Below are 18,306 nucleotides of genomic sequence, written 5' to 3'. Positions count from 1 at the left end.
ACCGTCATACTTGTGAAGTATTTATAGTTCAATTCCAGTTATTTGTATGAAACAAAAGCAAAGAAGCATGAAATGTGTTGGAAAACACTTTATAATCTTTCTACACCAGTTCAGAGAGTGAGTATAAATCCTCTTTCCAGCAAATGGAAGCCAGTAATTTATTGCTGCCTTGAAGAAAGCAATTTATTTCTCTATGCTTCCTGCCCAGCACACTTCTGCAAGCTGACTCACGGAGGGATGGGAAGCCAAAAGCTGTGCTCCCTCTTTCCTATCTGCTTCTGGAAAGCAGGACAGCAGTAAAGCTAAGGCTGTCATTCTGCAGAGCAGTTTGGAAGTGCCTGGCAGTATTGGAGGCTCACAAGCCCTGCCTGTGCCATAGATTTTGGAGAGGGTATTCTCTTTACCTCCTTCTGAGCAGAAACTGGTACCAAAACTGGCGGTGCGGGTGGAGATGGTTTCTTCCCATCTCTGATGGTCTTTCTCTCCCCCTGACCCCATGTGTGGGGCTCTGCAGCCATCAGAGCTGCTGAAGATGCTGGGGATGGTTTCGGTGCACATAGCTAGTAATGATCCCCAGAGGGAAACATCACATGGCCTAGTTTTAAGCTGTGACCTTGGTGCTTATGCATGTATTTAACTTTGCATGTGTGAGCTGTCCCTCAAAAGTCAATGGCCTGCTCACATGTGTGAAGTTAGGCATGTGCTGAAGTGTTTTGCCAGATTGGATACTGTCTATAGGGGCTTTGAGGGAACTTGAACCTGTTTTGTTGGGGTGAGAGGCTTTAGATTTCATTATTAGGAATCTGATATGTTACTCTTTTTGTGTGCAAGGTCTTAGAGTTATCTGAAATTCTCATTAAGACAAGAAGCTTGGAAAAAATACAAATTCATCCATTAGTAATGTTACTAAAAATACTATAATTAAATTATCTAAGTCTTAAACCCTGTAAAATATATTACAAAAGAGTGGTAGAAGTATAAGAGCAGTGTTTTGAGACTACCAAAGGGACTAACAGCACTTTCTCTGCAGATACTGAGCTGGAATATTTGGAGTAGTTAAAGTAGCTGATGTAAAAAAGTGTGTTGCCTTTTCCGTACTCTTGATTCATAGGCTGTAACCCTTAATAAATTTGATGTTGCTCACAGTGAAGCCGCTGCTTTCAGAGAAAGCAAGAAAGCAAGCTAGAAAGAAAGAAAAGAACCTTAAGAATGAACAAACAAGTTCTTTCATAGGGTATTTCTCAACTGACATTATTTCCTATTATGCTGAAGTTATTCAGGTTGATCATGCAGCAGTCCTGTAAGTGGGTTTAGAAAAATTGGGCCAGCTCTGCCTGGTGTTAAAAGCACAAGCAGTCTTTGAAAATGTATTTTCTGGAATATATTTCTGAAAGAAATAAATTTCATGAAAGAAGTTACATTATTGATATTTTAGAATACCTGGAAAAGAGACTTGTTTTACAGTCCGATACCATAACATACAGCTAGGGGTCTTATTTTGCTCAGAGATATGAAAACAATGAAACATGTAATAAATACCTAGAACGTGATTGTGATTTGTAGTGTTTCCATGAAATACTAAATAAAACTCAACTGGGCTGCTTTCTTGTTTGTGCTATTTTTTTCACATCAGTAGACTTGAGCCCAACAACTGTTCTTGCTGATGTGGTCTGAGGAGACTGTGCAGGTGAAAGACTTGACTAGCAGAAATCCATTTCTTAGAATGGAAGAGCTGGAATAAATGCTGTCCTGCTCCACTAATCCTGCTCTGGGATGCCACCTCTGACAGTGACATTCTGCTGACACCGATCACTCACCGTTTGGCCTTTTGGACCAGAGCACCAGCAAGGCTGTGCATGGCTGGTAGCCTTTGAAGTGTGGAACCTATCCTCTTGGGGATTGTGCAGGCCACCAGGCAGATGGCACATGGTGAAAAGTATTTGTTGAGATGCCTTTGAACCTTTCACTTTCTCAACACCCTTTTTGAGGAGAAAATAGCAATTGAACTTGGGGAAAGGTATCAGAAATCGTCCTTTAATAACCAGATGGTTTGTTGAATAAGGCTCTTCTGTGGTGTGTTGCACAGTTTGGGAGGAAGAAGCAAGCAGCAATTTCTGAGATGCTACTGTCCTTGTTTCCTTTAGAAGTCCTGTTGCCTTTCTGTTTCGATTTCCTCATCTCCTGAAAGTGAATAAATTGTGCCGTTTCACCACTTGCTTATCAAGGTTTTACTAATAAATGGCTACAGCTTATGTGCTGTGCCAATAGACTGTGATACTACTTTGTTAGTGCATGTGAGTAAACCTCTCTTATGTGTGAGTGCTTGTACTGGTACAAGGGCACTGCCTCCCACACAGCACTCTTGCTGTTTGTCACGATTGCAGGGAATGGGCTGATGGTGGATGACCGTGGCCAGGTGGATGCTTAGAGCTGCCCTGGTGCCATTGACACCACTGGAGTAAAGATATTTCACACCTGCCAATTGTCTTTCCTTGTTTCCAAGTGCCAGTCACCATGATCTGAAGGAGCTGAGTGAGGGGAGAGCAAGTCTTGAATGTTAAAACCCAAGAGATGTGTCCAGCATGTTTTCTTTACTTATATTGGGATGAGACGTTGCAGCCTGGATGTCACTGACAAAATCTGAAGTACTTTGCCTGGTCTGTTGAATTCTACCCCTGCAACTGGGAAGTGATGCTTTCAGGAGAGCTTAAGTACCATCTTTGAAATTTGGTTAAACTTTTAGGAATAGCCTTTATAAAATAAGATGCCATAATTTTCAGCATGGGTTGTGAGACTGTAAACTCTCTGGTTCTGTTAAAAAATATGTTCCCAGGCAACACATCTGTTTGCCTAAGAATATTGATCCAAACACATATTTACAAAATGCCACCACACTTTTCAATCATGTTTGCATTTTTGTATCTAAAAATATGTTTTCTTGTATACATTTATTCCACAGAGGCCAGTTGCAGTAATTATGGGTAGATGTGCAAAAGTGCTGTCTGTGAAGCACACAGTCAAGTTATCAGGAGATTGGCATGCCCTCTGGGCTGCTGTTATTACTTTACCAGCTGTGAATGGGGAAGAATTTGCCCTCCGTTGTATATTTGACAATGAAACCCTTCTTAAATTCTTCCTCAGAGCTAAGTACAAGGCTGTCTTTTAATAAAAAACGTGTTTTTACCCATGTCTATATTTATTTCTTACAGGAATGCACATACTGCTCCAAGAGCCACCCACATCCTTCTGTATACAGGGTGTATTTGCATTTGCAGTCAGTCCCAGTGCAAATGTGGGGAGGGGAAAAATCCAATGTCATCTTTAGAGTTAGTTGCCTTTTCCATTGCTAGAATTTCTTGAAGGCTATCTTGGTCACTCATTCAATTAAGATCTCTTGTATTACCTTTTCTAGAAATATGTGCCATGTAAATAAGGCTATAGCTATGTTGTTACTTTTAAAATCTCTATTCCAAATGTTTGGTTCAAGAGGAAAAAAAGAATTGTTTTAGTTTTAACATGCAAATTGTTTTGTCCCTTGAATTCTTTTTGTTCTGATGTCCCAAAGTAGGGGGGCACTTGAGCAAGAGCTTAATTTTAAGCACGTGCAGCCATCTTTGGGAATTCAAGGGGATGGGGCATGTGCTTAATGCTTTTTTGAACAACATTGCTTTTCAGAGTTGAAGGCTCTGTAGGAAATCTGATTCTTTAAAGTGGGTCCTGTTTATGTACATTTCAATTTTATAATATTGTAAGTTTTTCTCTTCTTTCTTCAATATCCTTAATGCTACATCATATAATGAAAACAATACTGGTCATGCCACTTGCAATTACTGAAGTAGGCAGTGATATTTCTTCTTCTAGAGTAACTGGGGAAATAACATAAATCATAGATTTACAAATGTTTTCCCAGGAGAAGTCGACAGTAGTTGACTACAAAGAATGACACAAGTTTGGTTTACCCATAAAGGGGTGGTCATCTCAGCAGGTTAGTGCCGTTTTTCAAAGACGCACAGTTGATTTTAAGCTATCTGATAATTTATTCCCTGAGCTCTAGCTTAAAAAAAACAATGCAGGGTAGATATTGAGTATAATAAAGGCCATGCTGCTATTCAGTATGCACAATGCCCTCACCTTTCTTCTCCCACCAGCTTCTCTGCATTGTTGCTTTCTGCATTTCTCATGGGCATGAGATGACCTCCACGATTATTTACGGAGGTGTTCAGATAAGCCCTTTTTTCACAGGCAACACACATACACACACTCACAAGGACTATTATAATTTGAATTTATATTGCAAGTTCAGCTATCACTTCCTCTGTTCCCACCCTGCCTTTTGGAAAGATATCCAGTCACATGATATGCTTGTAAAAAGGGCTGGCTGATTGAGGAAGGATGCAGGAAGGATACGGTTTTGCAGTGATTGCATAAGTGTTGTGTAGGACCTGAAGCCTTGGGTTTATATGAGGACGAGTTTAGATGTGAATTTCAAAGATTTATTTCTTCTAATTTTTGAATAAGTCATAACTCCTGAACAATTTGCCTGCTTTAGAGAACCATGGACTAACCAGTGTTAATGGGATCCTTTATGTATTAACGTGGATATCAATACATAATCGGCACCCTGGATCCCCTGCCTCTGTGCCATCAGAGATCTCAAATTTTTTTCAGAGAAATTGTCTCAAAAGTTTCTTTTCGGAATTGTCAGATGCAATCATGTCTTAGCAAATGTACTTCCCATCAAAGTCTCTTGGGGAGTTTTGCCATTTGCATAAGGAGAATGCTTAGGCCAACACAGAGATCTTTACAAAAGACGTGTTCCCCCTCAGTGAAGTTCTAAGACCTGAAGAGCCCAAAACTTCACATCACCCATTACTATAATGAGAGTGTATTTATTACTATACAGTGAGGGAGCTGGAGCATGGAGGTTTGTATTTTAAAGGTTTTGTTTGGTCATTCCACGTTCTGCCAACATCTAACATCTGTATTTATTTTTTGAACTCAGTTCTTAGTGGATTGGATGCATCTGCTCAGTTCCAAGAATAATGCTTGATTTCCTGAATTTATAGGTTGCCATAAAATCCATTCGTAAGGACAAAATTAAGGATGAACAAGATATGGTTCACATCAGACGGGAGATTGAGATCATGTCATCCCTCAGCCACCCTCATATCATCACCATATATGAAGGTTAGTGAATGTGATTTTCCTCCCTGACTGCTCTGTTACATTCTTGCATACCCAATATTTATGTTTCTTGAGATCCTGCACCAAACCAACCCCTACTTGTGTAACCCATCCCTTACCAACAAGACTGCCTTGAGCATTGCCTTCCCCCTGAGCTACCAGTGTTGCATAGATGCATAAACCTTTGCTTGGAAGAGCTTCTTCTTGTGTGAGTTCACTGTGTTAACTGCTGGTGAGACGTGGCTGCATGTATCACCTCCTGTCCTTGCTCAGTGAAGTTTCTGCACAGTGCAGTTTCATTTCACCCTCACTCATGAACCAGCCTGATGTCTGTTTCTGTTCCCAGCCCCTAAACTAGTCCTTGTTTGCTTTATTTTCCCTGGACTGCACGGGACTGCTCTTAGCTGTTCTAGGACTTTGGTTCTCCTTTACCTGCCAGTTCAAGTGACCAGTTCTGTCATTGCAACTTTTTGCCCTGAATCCCAGTATCCGCTTCCTGTCCACCTCTGCACACTTTTCCATCAGTCTGGTGGCTGGCTTATTGTTCCTGTTTCCTTGTCCTGTCTTCCTCCTCTACCTCCTTTCTTCCTGGGACACGGCTTGGAAGATTTGCCAGTTTGTTTATGTCCCAGCACTAGCTGGTCAGTTCAGGCCATGTACATGCTAAAAAGACACCAGCCAAAAGGTCTGTTGCTGCGAGGAGGGAGGCTGCATGTTGGACCTAGGATGTAGATTCCAGACCTTCAGAGGGACCCTGGTCAGGCAGTCTTGGCCCTGGGGATCACCCCTTTTCCTCTATGAAGAACAGGAAGCCTGAGTGTAGCCCTACACATTTCCATAGCCGTGGGGTAAATGCAGAAGGTGATGAGATGTGTATGGCAGCTCTGCTCTGAGAGTTGATACGACTGATTAAAACAAGGGCTGTCTTGGCGTACTGTTACACTATCGCATATTGAGTTATTCAAAAGCATGTTCCTGAACTTGAAAAGAGATGAGTATATGTCTTTTTATTGAATAAACTCATAAAAGGATCTGGGAACAGAAAAGGGGAGGGATGCTGTGTCAGCATGTGGGTTGCAAATGGAGCAAAAGTTACTTCAAATATGAATGGGAACACAGGAAGAAAAAAATATTAAACTTGCTGTGGTTCTTTGACCATTTGCCCTTCTCATCCTTACTTCAAATAGTTTTTACTGAGTTAAAATATTCGTAAAAGTGAAAAAGATTACAGCATTTTTAGGAAGCCACTAGGTAGACACAAAGTCTTGTGAGAGCAAAACTTCCCTCTCTGGCCCTGCGGAGGAGGAGCAGTGCTTCTGCAGCAGAGCCAGATGAGCTCCATGATGGAGAATTCATCTTGTCTGAGGAGGATGAGCACCTGGTTCAGGTTCTGGTGTGTTTTCCAAGGAGTCAGAGTCAGTATTTGGCCTGTAGCAGCCAATGCTGTAACTAAGCTATGGTAGCACTGGGGAAATGTGTGGTTGTGCAACTGAACCCACAGGAACTGCCCAGAGGGGAGCATGTCAGCTCAGGGGCCCTTGAGTGTGTGCTTCACTTGAAGCTGAAGAGTACTTGTTGAGAAGTTAAGGAACTACCTCAAGGACTGAGGTATTTGTAGCCTCTTGAAGTTGGATTTTAAACATGTAGCTATTCCTCTTGAGTGATGCATAAAGAGTGATAATACTGCTATCCCCTGACACAAAATGTTGAAGTCAGTAAATACTAAGAGATGGGCTTAATCTCACCAAAATTAAGCAGTCCAACTGCTTCATTTCTACAGCTGGTGTATGCTACAAATCTAGTGTCACTCTTTAGTCAAGAGACTTCAGCATCTTCACAGGGTGGTTGGCTCCCTCCTGGGAGACTTTTTTTCAGAACAGTGGGATAAATGACATATTGGAGGCTCCTGTTGGAGTCTAGCAAGGAGACTAGATGTTTAGATCAGGTGTTTAACTTTAAAACTGAAGCCACCCCAGAGATATTTTTCTCCTATCATAAATTTTACTGTACGTTTCCAGACTGCCACTGCATGTCTGACAGCTCTCTCTGTAGGTGCCAGGTTGCACAGATATACATAGCATGGACAATGCTGGATGTGTCTGTAATAATCTTTGAAAGCTCTTTGTATTGCATTTACAAACATGTGTTTTCCTTAAGTAGGATCTTGTTGAGGTATCCTTTTGACCTTCCTGCTCATAGCAATTAACCTCTGAATTTGTCCACTTGATGTAAACATAGCCTTATCTTTTTTATTGATACCAAACAAATTCAGATGTGTGGAAACCCAGTTTTCCAGTTTAGAGGTGCTTCGTTGTAACCTAATCATAAGGCATATACCTTGCCCATTACTGCCAGGGCAGATGTACAGTTGTGACTAAAGAAATTCCATCCTCTCAGCAGGGTTGTAATTGGCAATCTGTCGAGTGTGGCTGCAAGGGAAGTGCTCCTTTAGGTGACTTTAAACTCCATGAAAGGGACTGGATAAACAAAGTCAGCTTTGCTGGCAGTGTTCTGATTTCAGCACATAAATTTTAATTTATAGAATAATGCCTCTGTCCATTCATCTGTCTGTCTCTCCCCTGCCCCTCGTCCTTCCTTTGCCCTATTGCTTTTTTGCCTTGAAAACTCCAGGATTTTATAATAAAGCCTTTGAGAGCTAACATATTTTTCCAGGGGTAGCTTGAGTGCAAAATCTACCTCATCTGGCAATACTTTATAAAAGTTAAACCAGGGAAGGAACATTCTGCAAACATTTAAACACATGTTGGGCCAATCATGAGGGTGAAGTTACACTTGGTACATTTAGGAGTGAGCTCTTGAGTCTTTGTAGCGTGAAATACAGTTGTGTGTGACTGTTTCTGTGCTGAAAGAGTTGTCCTTGGTCAGCATAACCACACAGAAGAGTCTGCCCTTTTGCAAAATGCACTTAAAGTGAACAGACCATTAGCCAACATATTTGTAGAAATAGTTTACTGAAGGTCTTCCCTGAATAATGAATAAACATTAGGATCAAAATTTGGTGCCAGTGGAACATGATGGCATTAATGTAAATGAGTAACTGAAGGAAAGTGTGTGCTGAAGCACTCTGCTGAACTCGGGCCAGGATGCTTATAAGAGTGCTGCACCCTTTGCATTAACAAGACACAAAATACAGATCTCCCAAGTAAGATGCACTTCCTAGTTTTTTTTCTAGGTTGCATTTTTGGTACTCTTAAGAAAAAGCAGAGAGATTCTCCATCATATGTCTGCCAGTCCACAATGGCTTGAGCTAGGTTGCATGCTTAATCAGGAGACTGGTTCAGCTCTATTTCAAACGCCAAAGGCAGTGGAAATAATCTGACAGTGTGTAACAGCAGTGGCATCGTATTCCAGGATACTCACTGCACTTGCCAAATACATGTTCAGTCTCACATTTTGTGCCAGATTTCGTGCAACATAGCAGAAACACACTTGGTGTTTCACACACACGTAGGCCTGTGTCAGTCAAGTCACCAGCCATATCACCAGCAAAACCACTGCATTGTCAGAAATCTGCCTGTGTGGCAGCTGTTAAAGTGTGTGGACATGAGCCATTGCTGAGGAACTGCATCCCTGCAGCAGCATTGGCTCAGACAAATGTCTTCTGCTGTCAGCTGCATGTGGACCTCAGGGTGGGGCAGCAGCCAAGGGCCAGGGTGGCAAAACAGTCACCTATCTCAGGCTGTGACTGTGCAGAGCAATCCCAGCCTCTGTCCCAGCCTTTGCTATCTCCTGGTTTTTGGACATAATCAAAACAAACTTTGGTGCCTAATGACCCCACCCCTTCTGTGTGCAAAACACATGAAAAAACCTCAAGTCTCTTCAAACATCACGTGGACGACTGGGCTTTAATCAAGAATGTTGGAAGTTGGAAAGCTGAAATGATTCTTTTTTTTGGCCAAGAGAAAGTACTTCAGCAGTGATACTGTTTAACCACATTTCTAATTGATTTCCTCCAATTATGTAGGCTTTTGACTTTTGAGTGCTTTATTCTCATTGTTTTCAGTTGATAACATCCAAGAACATCAAGTAATATTTCAAGTGTCTGGAGATACTAATGAAACAAGAATAAACAAACTTAACTCTTTAGTTACTATACCCTGGCTTTATGAGTTTCCTGTCATTCAGGGTGATCACCTAAACAGGACTTCATAGGACATGACATAAACTCAAATGTGTGAGATCACAGGCAGGTCCAGTTTAAATGTCAAACTGATTGCCAGCAGTGATGAAATTTATTTCCGTCTTCCCATTTACACAGTCCTATCATAGCAATGTAAATATTTGCTTCTCTGAAGTTCCTCGACGGTTTAAATCATAATTTAAATAAAAAGGAGTTAGTTCTTACATTCTTTGCTGAAACAAAGACAATTAGTGTAACATGTTATTGTGGCCAAATTAGCAATTGTCATTTTTCCTTCCTTTTAAAGAGCAAACCATCACAATCTGCATATCCTCAGTCTTGCTCTGTGAGAAACAACTTCACCAAGGATAATAGTTCCCATTCTGATTTAATCTCCTCACTGGGGAGTAAATTATAGCATGCTGTCTGATTTAAAGAGATTATTGCAGGATCTTAACTACATTCCTTTAATTTAAAAGGAGATGCAATTTGGCTGAATAAGGCTGTAATTCAGGAAAACAATTTAACACAAGCTTAGGATTAAAACACATACTTTATGTCTTGATATCTTCAATTATAATTAAGCATATTCATAAATGTATGTGTATGCATATAAGTGGTTTTCTCATTGGACCTGGGATATTTTCATGTCTGCTATATGCTCTGTTAAAAACAGTAATAAAATACTACTACTACTGAAAAAACAACTAAATAAAAATTATGCCAAGGGGCTGTAAAACAGTCAAAAATACAAAAGCTGAATCAGGCTGAAATTCTAGTGTAAAAGACAGTGCTCACATGATTTTTGAAGAATAATTCAAGGCTTGTTACACAGGTGAGGTAATTGGGTCATACATGAATTTTGTGAATGAAAAGGTTATTCTAGTCTGCATCTCCAAAATTAAAAACAAACTTGCTTGTTCTTTTGATTTGGCTGACCTTTAATAAAAGAGCATTTTGTAGCAGTGGAAAGGTACTTCTGTCTGCGGCTGTTAGGAGAGTAATAAAAATACCACTGAATGGAAAGACACCAGATGGAAGGAATGTCAACATACTGGAACTAATTTAGGAGATTGCTCTGATAGAGAGCAAAGGCATGAGGAGAATTCAAATGGTTCCAGTGCAAAGAGATTGGCCGCCCCTCTTAAACTAACAAACTAAAATCCTTACCCTAGGGTTACATGTAAACCAAGTGGAATCAGCCCACAAGGAGGTAGTCCTTTGAGGGGGGGGAAGGATCCACCGCCCTCAGCACTCTCTCTGACTTTAGTATTCCGTGAGCTTGGAGGAAGGACAAAAGCCTGAAAGCCTCCTGCTTTTTTTTTTTTTTTTTTTTTTTTTTTTTAGTAAGTCAGTCCAAAGTGAACAAAGTGAAGTGTTGTAATAGAGAGGTGTACAGTGTACCATTAAATCTTTTTGACTGATGCTTGCAAAACCATGCCCATCTGGGCTTTCAACAATTTTAGGGTGAATCAGATCTTAGCCGTGAAGAAATGTACTGAGTATGTTCATTTGGTGTCAGACTTGTCCCATGAGTTTCAGAGGAGGTGGCTTTGGTGTAGCTAGAGGGGAGAATTTGGCAGTAGGGTTGAAAAAGAGTGCTGATGAACAAGAGGTCAACCAGCACTATTTGGAAAATGGAAGGCTGTAGATAGAAGCTGAGTTCATAATTCCACAGCCTCTAAATATAAATAAGTGGAGAGATTATATGCAAGAACTATTACTGTAGTAGAACAACCTGCGAAAGACGGACAGATTGTTCACCTAGCAAAATGTACTTTGTCTCAGATATGTCTTTGATAGAAAGAAGTGAAATTCTTTCCCAATTTCACATTTATATTCTTCAAGGAACTTTGAGGTCAGCAGATTCAGTTTCAGTTATGAGCCTTTTTCTCTGTCTCTTTTAAAAAAGAAACAAACACTTGAGCATTAAGGGCCCGGTTTATAGAAAAGTAAGAAATCTTTGACCACTGTATCTTAGCACCCTTTGCTGCTTGGGTTCCCAAGGCATTTGGGGTGACCAGACCAAGCCCATGTAAGCTTGTAGCCCCTGGAAAATGCTGTTTCTTCATCTTGCTCTGGCCAGTGTAGTAGTCCTTTGCTCATCTCCTGGGGATACAATCACGTTGTTCCTCACACATTCATGCTGTTCCTGCCCCTGGTTCCTGATGCGCTCTCACACTGCTATCCCTGCTTCCTCCCCTGTGGCCACATAAAGTGCAGTCATCTCCACAGTCAACCTTTCAGCTTGCAGGCTCTGTCTGCTAAGGAGCAGTAGTGATTTGCAAGCACTATTCTGCAGCAGCTCTCCACCACTATGGCTGAGGCAGTGCAGCAGCCCTCACGCCATGTCAAGGTCTTGTTGCAGCTCGCAGAGTAACTCAGTTTGAATGGTGAAAATAAACACAGTGGCTCAGAAATAAATGATGCACAGCCGGTAGCAAGCATTTCTCCTGCTGCTGTCCCCTCTAATAGGTGAAGTTCATGCCTTGTATCTAAGCAACCCCCCTATCTTGATTCTTAATTGATAGGCTGTCTCCCCTGCTATCCATGTCTGAGTGTTGGTACTGACAATTCTCCACTTATCTAATTTGGCTAATTTACAGAGTATTGATGGTTTGAAAAAAGCTAAAGCAGCCCCACCTTACTCATACAGGGCCTCCTTCCCTTGACCCTGCCCAGGGCTGAGGAGCGGGCTTGCATGACATGGCTGTCCCAGAAGTAGCAAGCTTTGGGAGGTTCCTGGGGTTCAGCATCCTGCCAAAGCCATGCTTCTCTGCTGGCAGTGGGTGCAGCCAGGGTTCAGGCACACTTCTAGGTGGGGGTGAGTTTCAGAATGAATATGCAGTAGGATGGCAGGTAATAAATCATCTGCAACAAAAACAAAGAGTGAACTAAGCAGTCCCAGAAGCTATATGGAGGCAACACGTCCGTCATCAGCCTACAGGTTACAGCCCAGGTGCTAACAGGGCAGTATATTTATTACCTCATTATTTTTTGCAGTAAGTCAATCCAGCCTTTAATTAATGCCTTCCTCTCTTCCCCCAGCCATTGGCCACAAGGCTTTCTTGAGCATATGTTTATAAAACTACATGCTGTGCCCAGAAGGGAAATTCAGAAGTGCCTGTGTGAAACCTGCCTGACATCCTAAATACTACTGTGAAAATTCATGGTGTACTTGGCTGATGGTGTGAGACTTGCCTGAATACCACCCTGTCATATGCCCAATAGTCTTGACCATCGAATTCCTCTTTAGGGCTGTGTGTATGTATAGACATAAATCCCACTGCCTTTCAACCTCCTCTTCCTTCAGCCACAGCTCTCATTTTAGATTTGTCTGCTGTTCAGTTCCCTCTCTGCAGGAAGCAGCTGCCTGCCCACTCATCACTCATGAGGTTCAGCTGATACGGTGGAGGTGCTCTGACGTGAAATGACGTGGTTGTAAAAAAATGCCTCCCTATTCACCTCTGCTGCTGGGTGGAGAAACAAATTGCTGTTTAATTCTGTAATTGTTCAGCTATAGTGATGGTGCATAGGCCTCTGTAATGTCACCTAAGTTCAAGGATAGTTTCCCTCTCAAAATTCTCCCTCATGAAGAAGAATGTGCCAGTAAACTGAAAGCCAGATACGAGTTCCTGGAATGATTCTGTTCTTGTTGATTCTAGTGTGGCTTTGTGACAAAAATTTGAAATTTGGAACAGGGATTTACACTTTCCTTAATTCAGCTTGGTGGTAGTATCTCAGTTTCCCAGAGGATGTAAGAGAAAATTTGAAATGGAAAGTGTCTTTAAATGCATATTCCTCCAGACCAAATGCTTTCCACCTCATTTCTGTAGAAATGTTGGAAAATAGATCTGGATCAGGACTTGTATTAATATGGCAAATTTGAGTCCAAAAAATTAGATTTTAGAATTTAAAACTTCAGAACATCAAGGATGATTTGAGAAAACTCTTAAGACTGAGTAATGAAGGCAAAACTTTAATAAAAACACAGCCTGGAAGAATGCTCTATTGTGGCAGGGCTATTGTGTTATTGTCATCAGCAGCACTGAATACCTGGTAGGGCATCAGCTTTTGGGGGAGTGGAGCAAGAAGAGCCAAGGACAAATGTGCCTCTGAGCTGAGGGTGGTCCTTAGTTGGAACTCCTTGGGATGTGCATTCCCATGAAAGTGCACTGAGATCGTTCCTGCCATGTGGCAACTTCACCTAAATGTGCGTGATGCAGTAACCCCTAACTCATGGAATCACCTGGGGTTTTTTGGGAATTTTGTTGGTGTTGTGTGGTTTATGTGTTTGTTTTAAATCAGATCTCTTATATAAGAGCATTTTCAGTGATTTGTCTCAGCTTACTAGAACGATTTCTTTTTGTCTTCTTAAACAAGTCTATACCTAACAAGCCTTTCTGAGCTTAGAGAAGCAAATGTGTGCATTACTGTTTTATTGATAACACATCACAGCACATCCCTGTATGACATGGGGCATGTTCAGTTTTTCCCAGACAATATCAGTCTGGGAGAGGATACTTGGAGATATTCTTGGAGAGGATACCGCATGTATAATCCATCCAGAGACGGTTTTTCCAGTTTCCGAAGTTTATTGCTAATGAGGATGCACATAGGATGTAATCGCTGGCAGGAGCCTCTGCTTCAGGGTACAGTGAGGCCAGCAGACAAGTAAGCAGCCAATTTTATCTGGCTGTTTTCTCTCCCTTTTATCAGAGCTGTTTGGCTGGGGTTCAGGGGTGTTAGAATGAACTGCAGAGGCTTTGGCTTGTAGATTTGAGTGACAAGGTGTGAGAGGAGATGAGACAAAGCCTAAGAGAAGCAAATATCTTTGTGTTGAGAGAGGCAGCTTGGCATTTCACTGCAGAAGCTGAAGCTTAATTATGTTGTTTTTTTTAAATCACCGAAGACTACTGGCTGAGCTTTGATAAAGAGATATAGGAAGGCATCATTACAGTAGGGCTGGTCAAAACTAGCATCTGTTTGTAATAAACCCTTTAACCTCATTAATTTGTATATGCCTTGCTGCCAGTGTGACCAGTGCTGCCACAGATAAAAAGAAAAGGAAAATCACCATGTTTTCATATAGCAGTGGTTATTTATGGCAGGTGCAGGAAGTTTCCAGTGGGTTGCAGTGGATTTTCAGTGACAAAAGAGAAGAACTATTTAGCAGCCAGCAATTCCTGACTATTAACAGCCTGCTTTACTAGATTAAATATTAGTTATCTGCCACTCACAGTGAAGTCCTTGACAGCATGTGACACAGCGTACTCTCAGCCCCAAAGAAGAGTTGGGCTGTGACGTGTATGAGGTGGATTTTCCTTGCTCTGCTTATGCTGGTGTTGTGCATTGCTGCTGGCTCCACGCAAGTGGCAGAGGATTACAGCATGCAATCTGTGACATCCAGTGGGACATGTGGCAGGGGCAGGAGATAAGGAAGCTTGAGGAAGAGTTGGTTAAATGAGATGGTACAGAGCCACACTGACAAGAGCTGTACAGCCCCAGAGGCGCTGCAGCCACAGCAGGCTCAGGTGTCTGTGCCCACCATGCTGTCACAAAGAGTTGGGATGGAGGAGGACACATCTGTCAGTTCACTTGTTGGATTTTGGTGGTAGTGAAAGCCAGCCAACAGTCATTGTAAGCCAAATGGCAATCCTGTGTCAGTCCCTGAAGACAAGAATTTATTATGTCTTCTATGAACCCTTTCCAAATGATATGAGGGCTCCTGTTTGCTTCTGTCCAATGGCCTCAAGTGGGTTACTTGTATGAGGAATTCTGTTCTGGAGCAGGAGCTGGTGTCCACCTCACCAGGATAAGTTGACTTTGCCGCCTTGTGGCCCCATATTATTGAGACAAAGAGGTTCATGTAACAATATGAAAGAAAGGATAACCTCAGCTTCCTTCTCTTGGTCTGAGTTGTTGTAATCTTCCTCTGGTAAAAAGTAGCTTTGGAAATTGCTTTTTGCAGTGGGATTGTTACTACATCTTTCCTGCCCACAGTGGCAGTCTAGGTTGTGATCAGGCATCCTGTGTCTTCTTCACTCTTTAAAGTATCAATTTTCAAAGGTATTGAATCAACTTTGGTGTTTTTTCTCTTCTTTTCTTCTGTGCAGTGTTTGAAAATAAAGACAAGATTGTGATTATCATGGAGTATGCAAGTAAAGGAGAGCTGTACGATTACATCAGTGAGAGGCGGCGATTAAGCGAAAGAGAGACAAGACACTTCTTCCGCCAAATCGTCTCTGCTGTGCATTACTGCCACAAGGTGAGCAAAGGATTTCATAGGAAAAAATGCTGTTTCAAGGCTGATTACTGGTATATATTTCAAAGCATATCTGAGGCAACAGCATTCATTATTAAGTATCAGAGCATATGATTTTATCAGTACAACAGGAGATCTTCATTAAAAGTGCTACACTGAACTAGTGCCTTTTTAAAAGACTAATGATGTTTTCCTGTGTTATGGCAGATACCAGACACACCCTTACTTTAGACCTACCTTACATTTTTGCCTTTAAAATGATTCTTTTGGCATTAAAAACTCAAAAATTACAACCTCAACTAGAGAAGGCATCCTGTATAAGCTCTATGGCATTAATATTAATGCAGTCAAACAAATGTTAGTTTGAATATGAATTGCAAGTTGAATATACTAGTAAACAACTTTAGAATAGGAGATATAATATATGAAAGATAAAGCCAAGAGAAAGCTATGAGGTTTTTGTATGAGCTTTCCTGGGTACTCATTCTGGGTAGGTAAAAGTAACTTTACCAGATGTAGTGGGAAACATACCATTTCCTAATGACCTTATCAGTCATGGTACCCAATTGGAATGATAAATCAAGCAATTACACCCAAGGTAGCTGACTGGCTATCATCATGGACCTTTTATACCTGTTTACAAAACAACTGCATAGAGCCAAAACTTGCATGAAGCTAAAGGCAATGAGCAGCTAGCACAATTTTAATTTGAATTCTTAAAACACTTAAATCTCTACTTGAATCCTGATAAAAAGGAGGTTTCTCAAAGTCCTCACTGCATAGTGGTGAAAATTTGCAGTGCCATTCCTGATGCAGTTAATTTTCCCAAGTTTCTGTAAGGAAGGCTCTGACCTACACCCAGTCTGTTTGCTTCCATCCCTAACATTTACAATCCTTTGGGATTATAACTCCCCCAATCCACGTGGCTGCTCATTGGAGGAATGAGGGCTTTTGTAGGGGCTAACGTCATTGACAGATACTGGTTTCTGGTGCCTGGGAAGAATATCCTGCTTTCACGCAGTGGGGGTAGGATCCAGGATGAAATCAAGTTCCGAAAAGACATCCCCCGGCCCTCCGCCCCCCACCCCCCTGCTGTTTTAGAGTCTTTGTGGGAGGACAGATTCCAGTCATTCTTCCCTTAACCACACACCAAGTGACTAATACAGCGCCTTCCACTCATCACTGGGCCATGAGTGTTATGACAGGGAAATCAGCCCTGAAATGTAGATGCAAAGACCACCCTGCCAGTTCACCTTTAATTTTCCCAGTATTTTCTCATGCTCTTCCCCATCTTTTTCTTCCTTGTTTCAGAATGGTGTTGTCCACAGGGACCTAAAATTGGAAAACATTCTTCTTGATGACAATTTTAATATTAAGGTAGGATTGTTTTTCTCAGCTTCTCAGAATCGATTTGCATGTTTTATAACATTTTTACCCAAGGTAGTAGAAGAGCCATTGTTATGGTAACAGCTACTAAGCAACAGCATCTGGCGAGAGGCTCAGAGGTTTGGAGGTTGGGGGAAGACACCACTGATTCCCAGTAATACACACTAAATGAAGCTTTGCATACTTTGGAGGAGAAAGCCCTTTCCTGCCATGCAAAGTCCACGATTCTCAATGCAGTATCTACCCATTGGTAGAAAACAGCAGAGCATTTTGTGCAATTGGGCTTTTTGTATAAGTGATATTATTGCTGGCTGCTTCTGGGGCTAGGAAAAAACTGTTCTGGTCTACAGGGTTCAAGTGCCTCCTACAGAATAGTCTAAATGTTCTTTTGATCATGGCTGGAAAATAAGCAAGTAGAGTTTCAAAATAAACCTAGTAAAGCACATGTGCTTCATTAGGAAATGGCCTTGGAACTTCAGACACAAACGTATACTTTGGATAGTGATGTCAGTGATGTCATTTCCATGCCATTTCTCCCCAGTGAAAGCATGGGAATGACCTTTTTTCCTGTCTTTTTCTTCTATTGTTTATAGCTGTAGCACGAAGTTAAATAATGCAGAGATTTAATTTCCAGAGTAATTTCCTATATATATACTATCTATATTCCTCCATAAAAAAAGTGTAATTTCCAGGTGGCTGAACCTGTTTCACTTTCAACTTTGTTCCTCCTTGTGTAGCTGGATGTGCTCATCCATGGGCAAACAAGCAGAGGGAGGAACACCAAAGAGTTTCTGCTGACGCTTGAGCATCCTTATTTAATTAAAAAGTAATCAAGGAGCTGCTTGTGTAGCCCAGTACCTAAATCACCTGGGCCTTCCTTTTGTCTCCCCTGAAAGCCCTGGGCCTGCAGGCACAGCCTTCTGTGCTTCACACTGGAGAAATTGTCTTCATTTCGAGCTGATATGCAATGGAAATGGAAAGTAACATGTGGTAGCTGCCATCTGTGTAACGCTGATGACAGAAGCTAACTTGGATCAACTAGTGAATTAAAGGCACATAAATATGTGGTTTCCAAAAATAGTCTTTTACAGAAGGCCCATCCAATGCAATATTTGGATGTTTTGCTGTTAGCATCCAGCTTTGGAGCAGACCTCCCCTCTCCTGTTCCTTCAGGGACACTGTCTGCAGCAGCCAGAGCTGTTCTCAGCAGCACTGAGAACAAAAAGTAGCCTTTCTAGGACATTGTATACGAATCAGGCTTCCGCAGGCAGGATGACCTTTCTTTCCACATTACAGGCAAAACTATCTTCCCAGCTAATCAGAGAATTCT

At 41.6% G+C, this 18,306-nt stretch overlaps 1 protein-coding gene across 1 annotated transcript in view; it reads left to right on the top strand.

Annotated features, from left to right (window-relative positions):
* The window catches only part of NUAK1 (NUAK family kinase 1), a 46,619-nt gene that overhangs the window by 18,182 nt on the left and 10,131 nt on the right, over window positions 1-18,306 (top strand). The window contains exons 2-4 of the mRNA XM_063395742.1: window positions 5,067-5,187; window positions 15,442-15,593; window positions 16,902-16,967. Coding sequence (XP_063251812.1) covers window positions 5,067-5,187; window positions 15,442-15,593; window positions 16,902-16,967 — 339 coding nt within the window. The remainder of the gene's footprint in view (window positions 1-5,066; window positions 5,188-15,441; window positions 15,594-16,901; window positions 16,968-18,306) is intronic.

Source organism: Prinia subflava, chromosome 4 (assembly GCF_021018805.1).
Source record: "Prinia subflava isolate CZ2003 ecotype Zambia chromosome 4, Cam_Psub_1.2, whole genome shotgun sequence".
Classification (NCBI taxonomy): Eukaryota; Metazoa; Chordata; class Aves; order Passeriformes; family Cisticolidae; genus Prinia; species Prinia subflava.
This window is presented reverse-complemented; position numbering and strand designations above follow the sequence as displayed.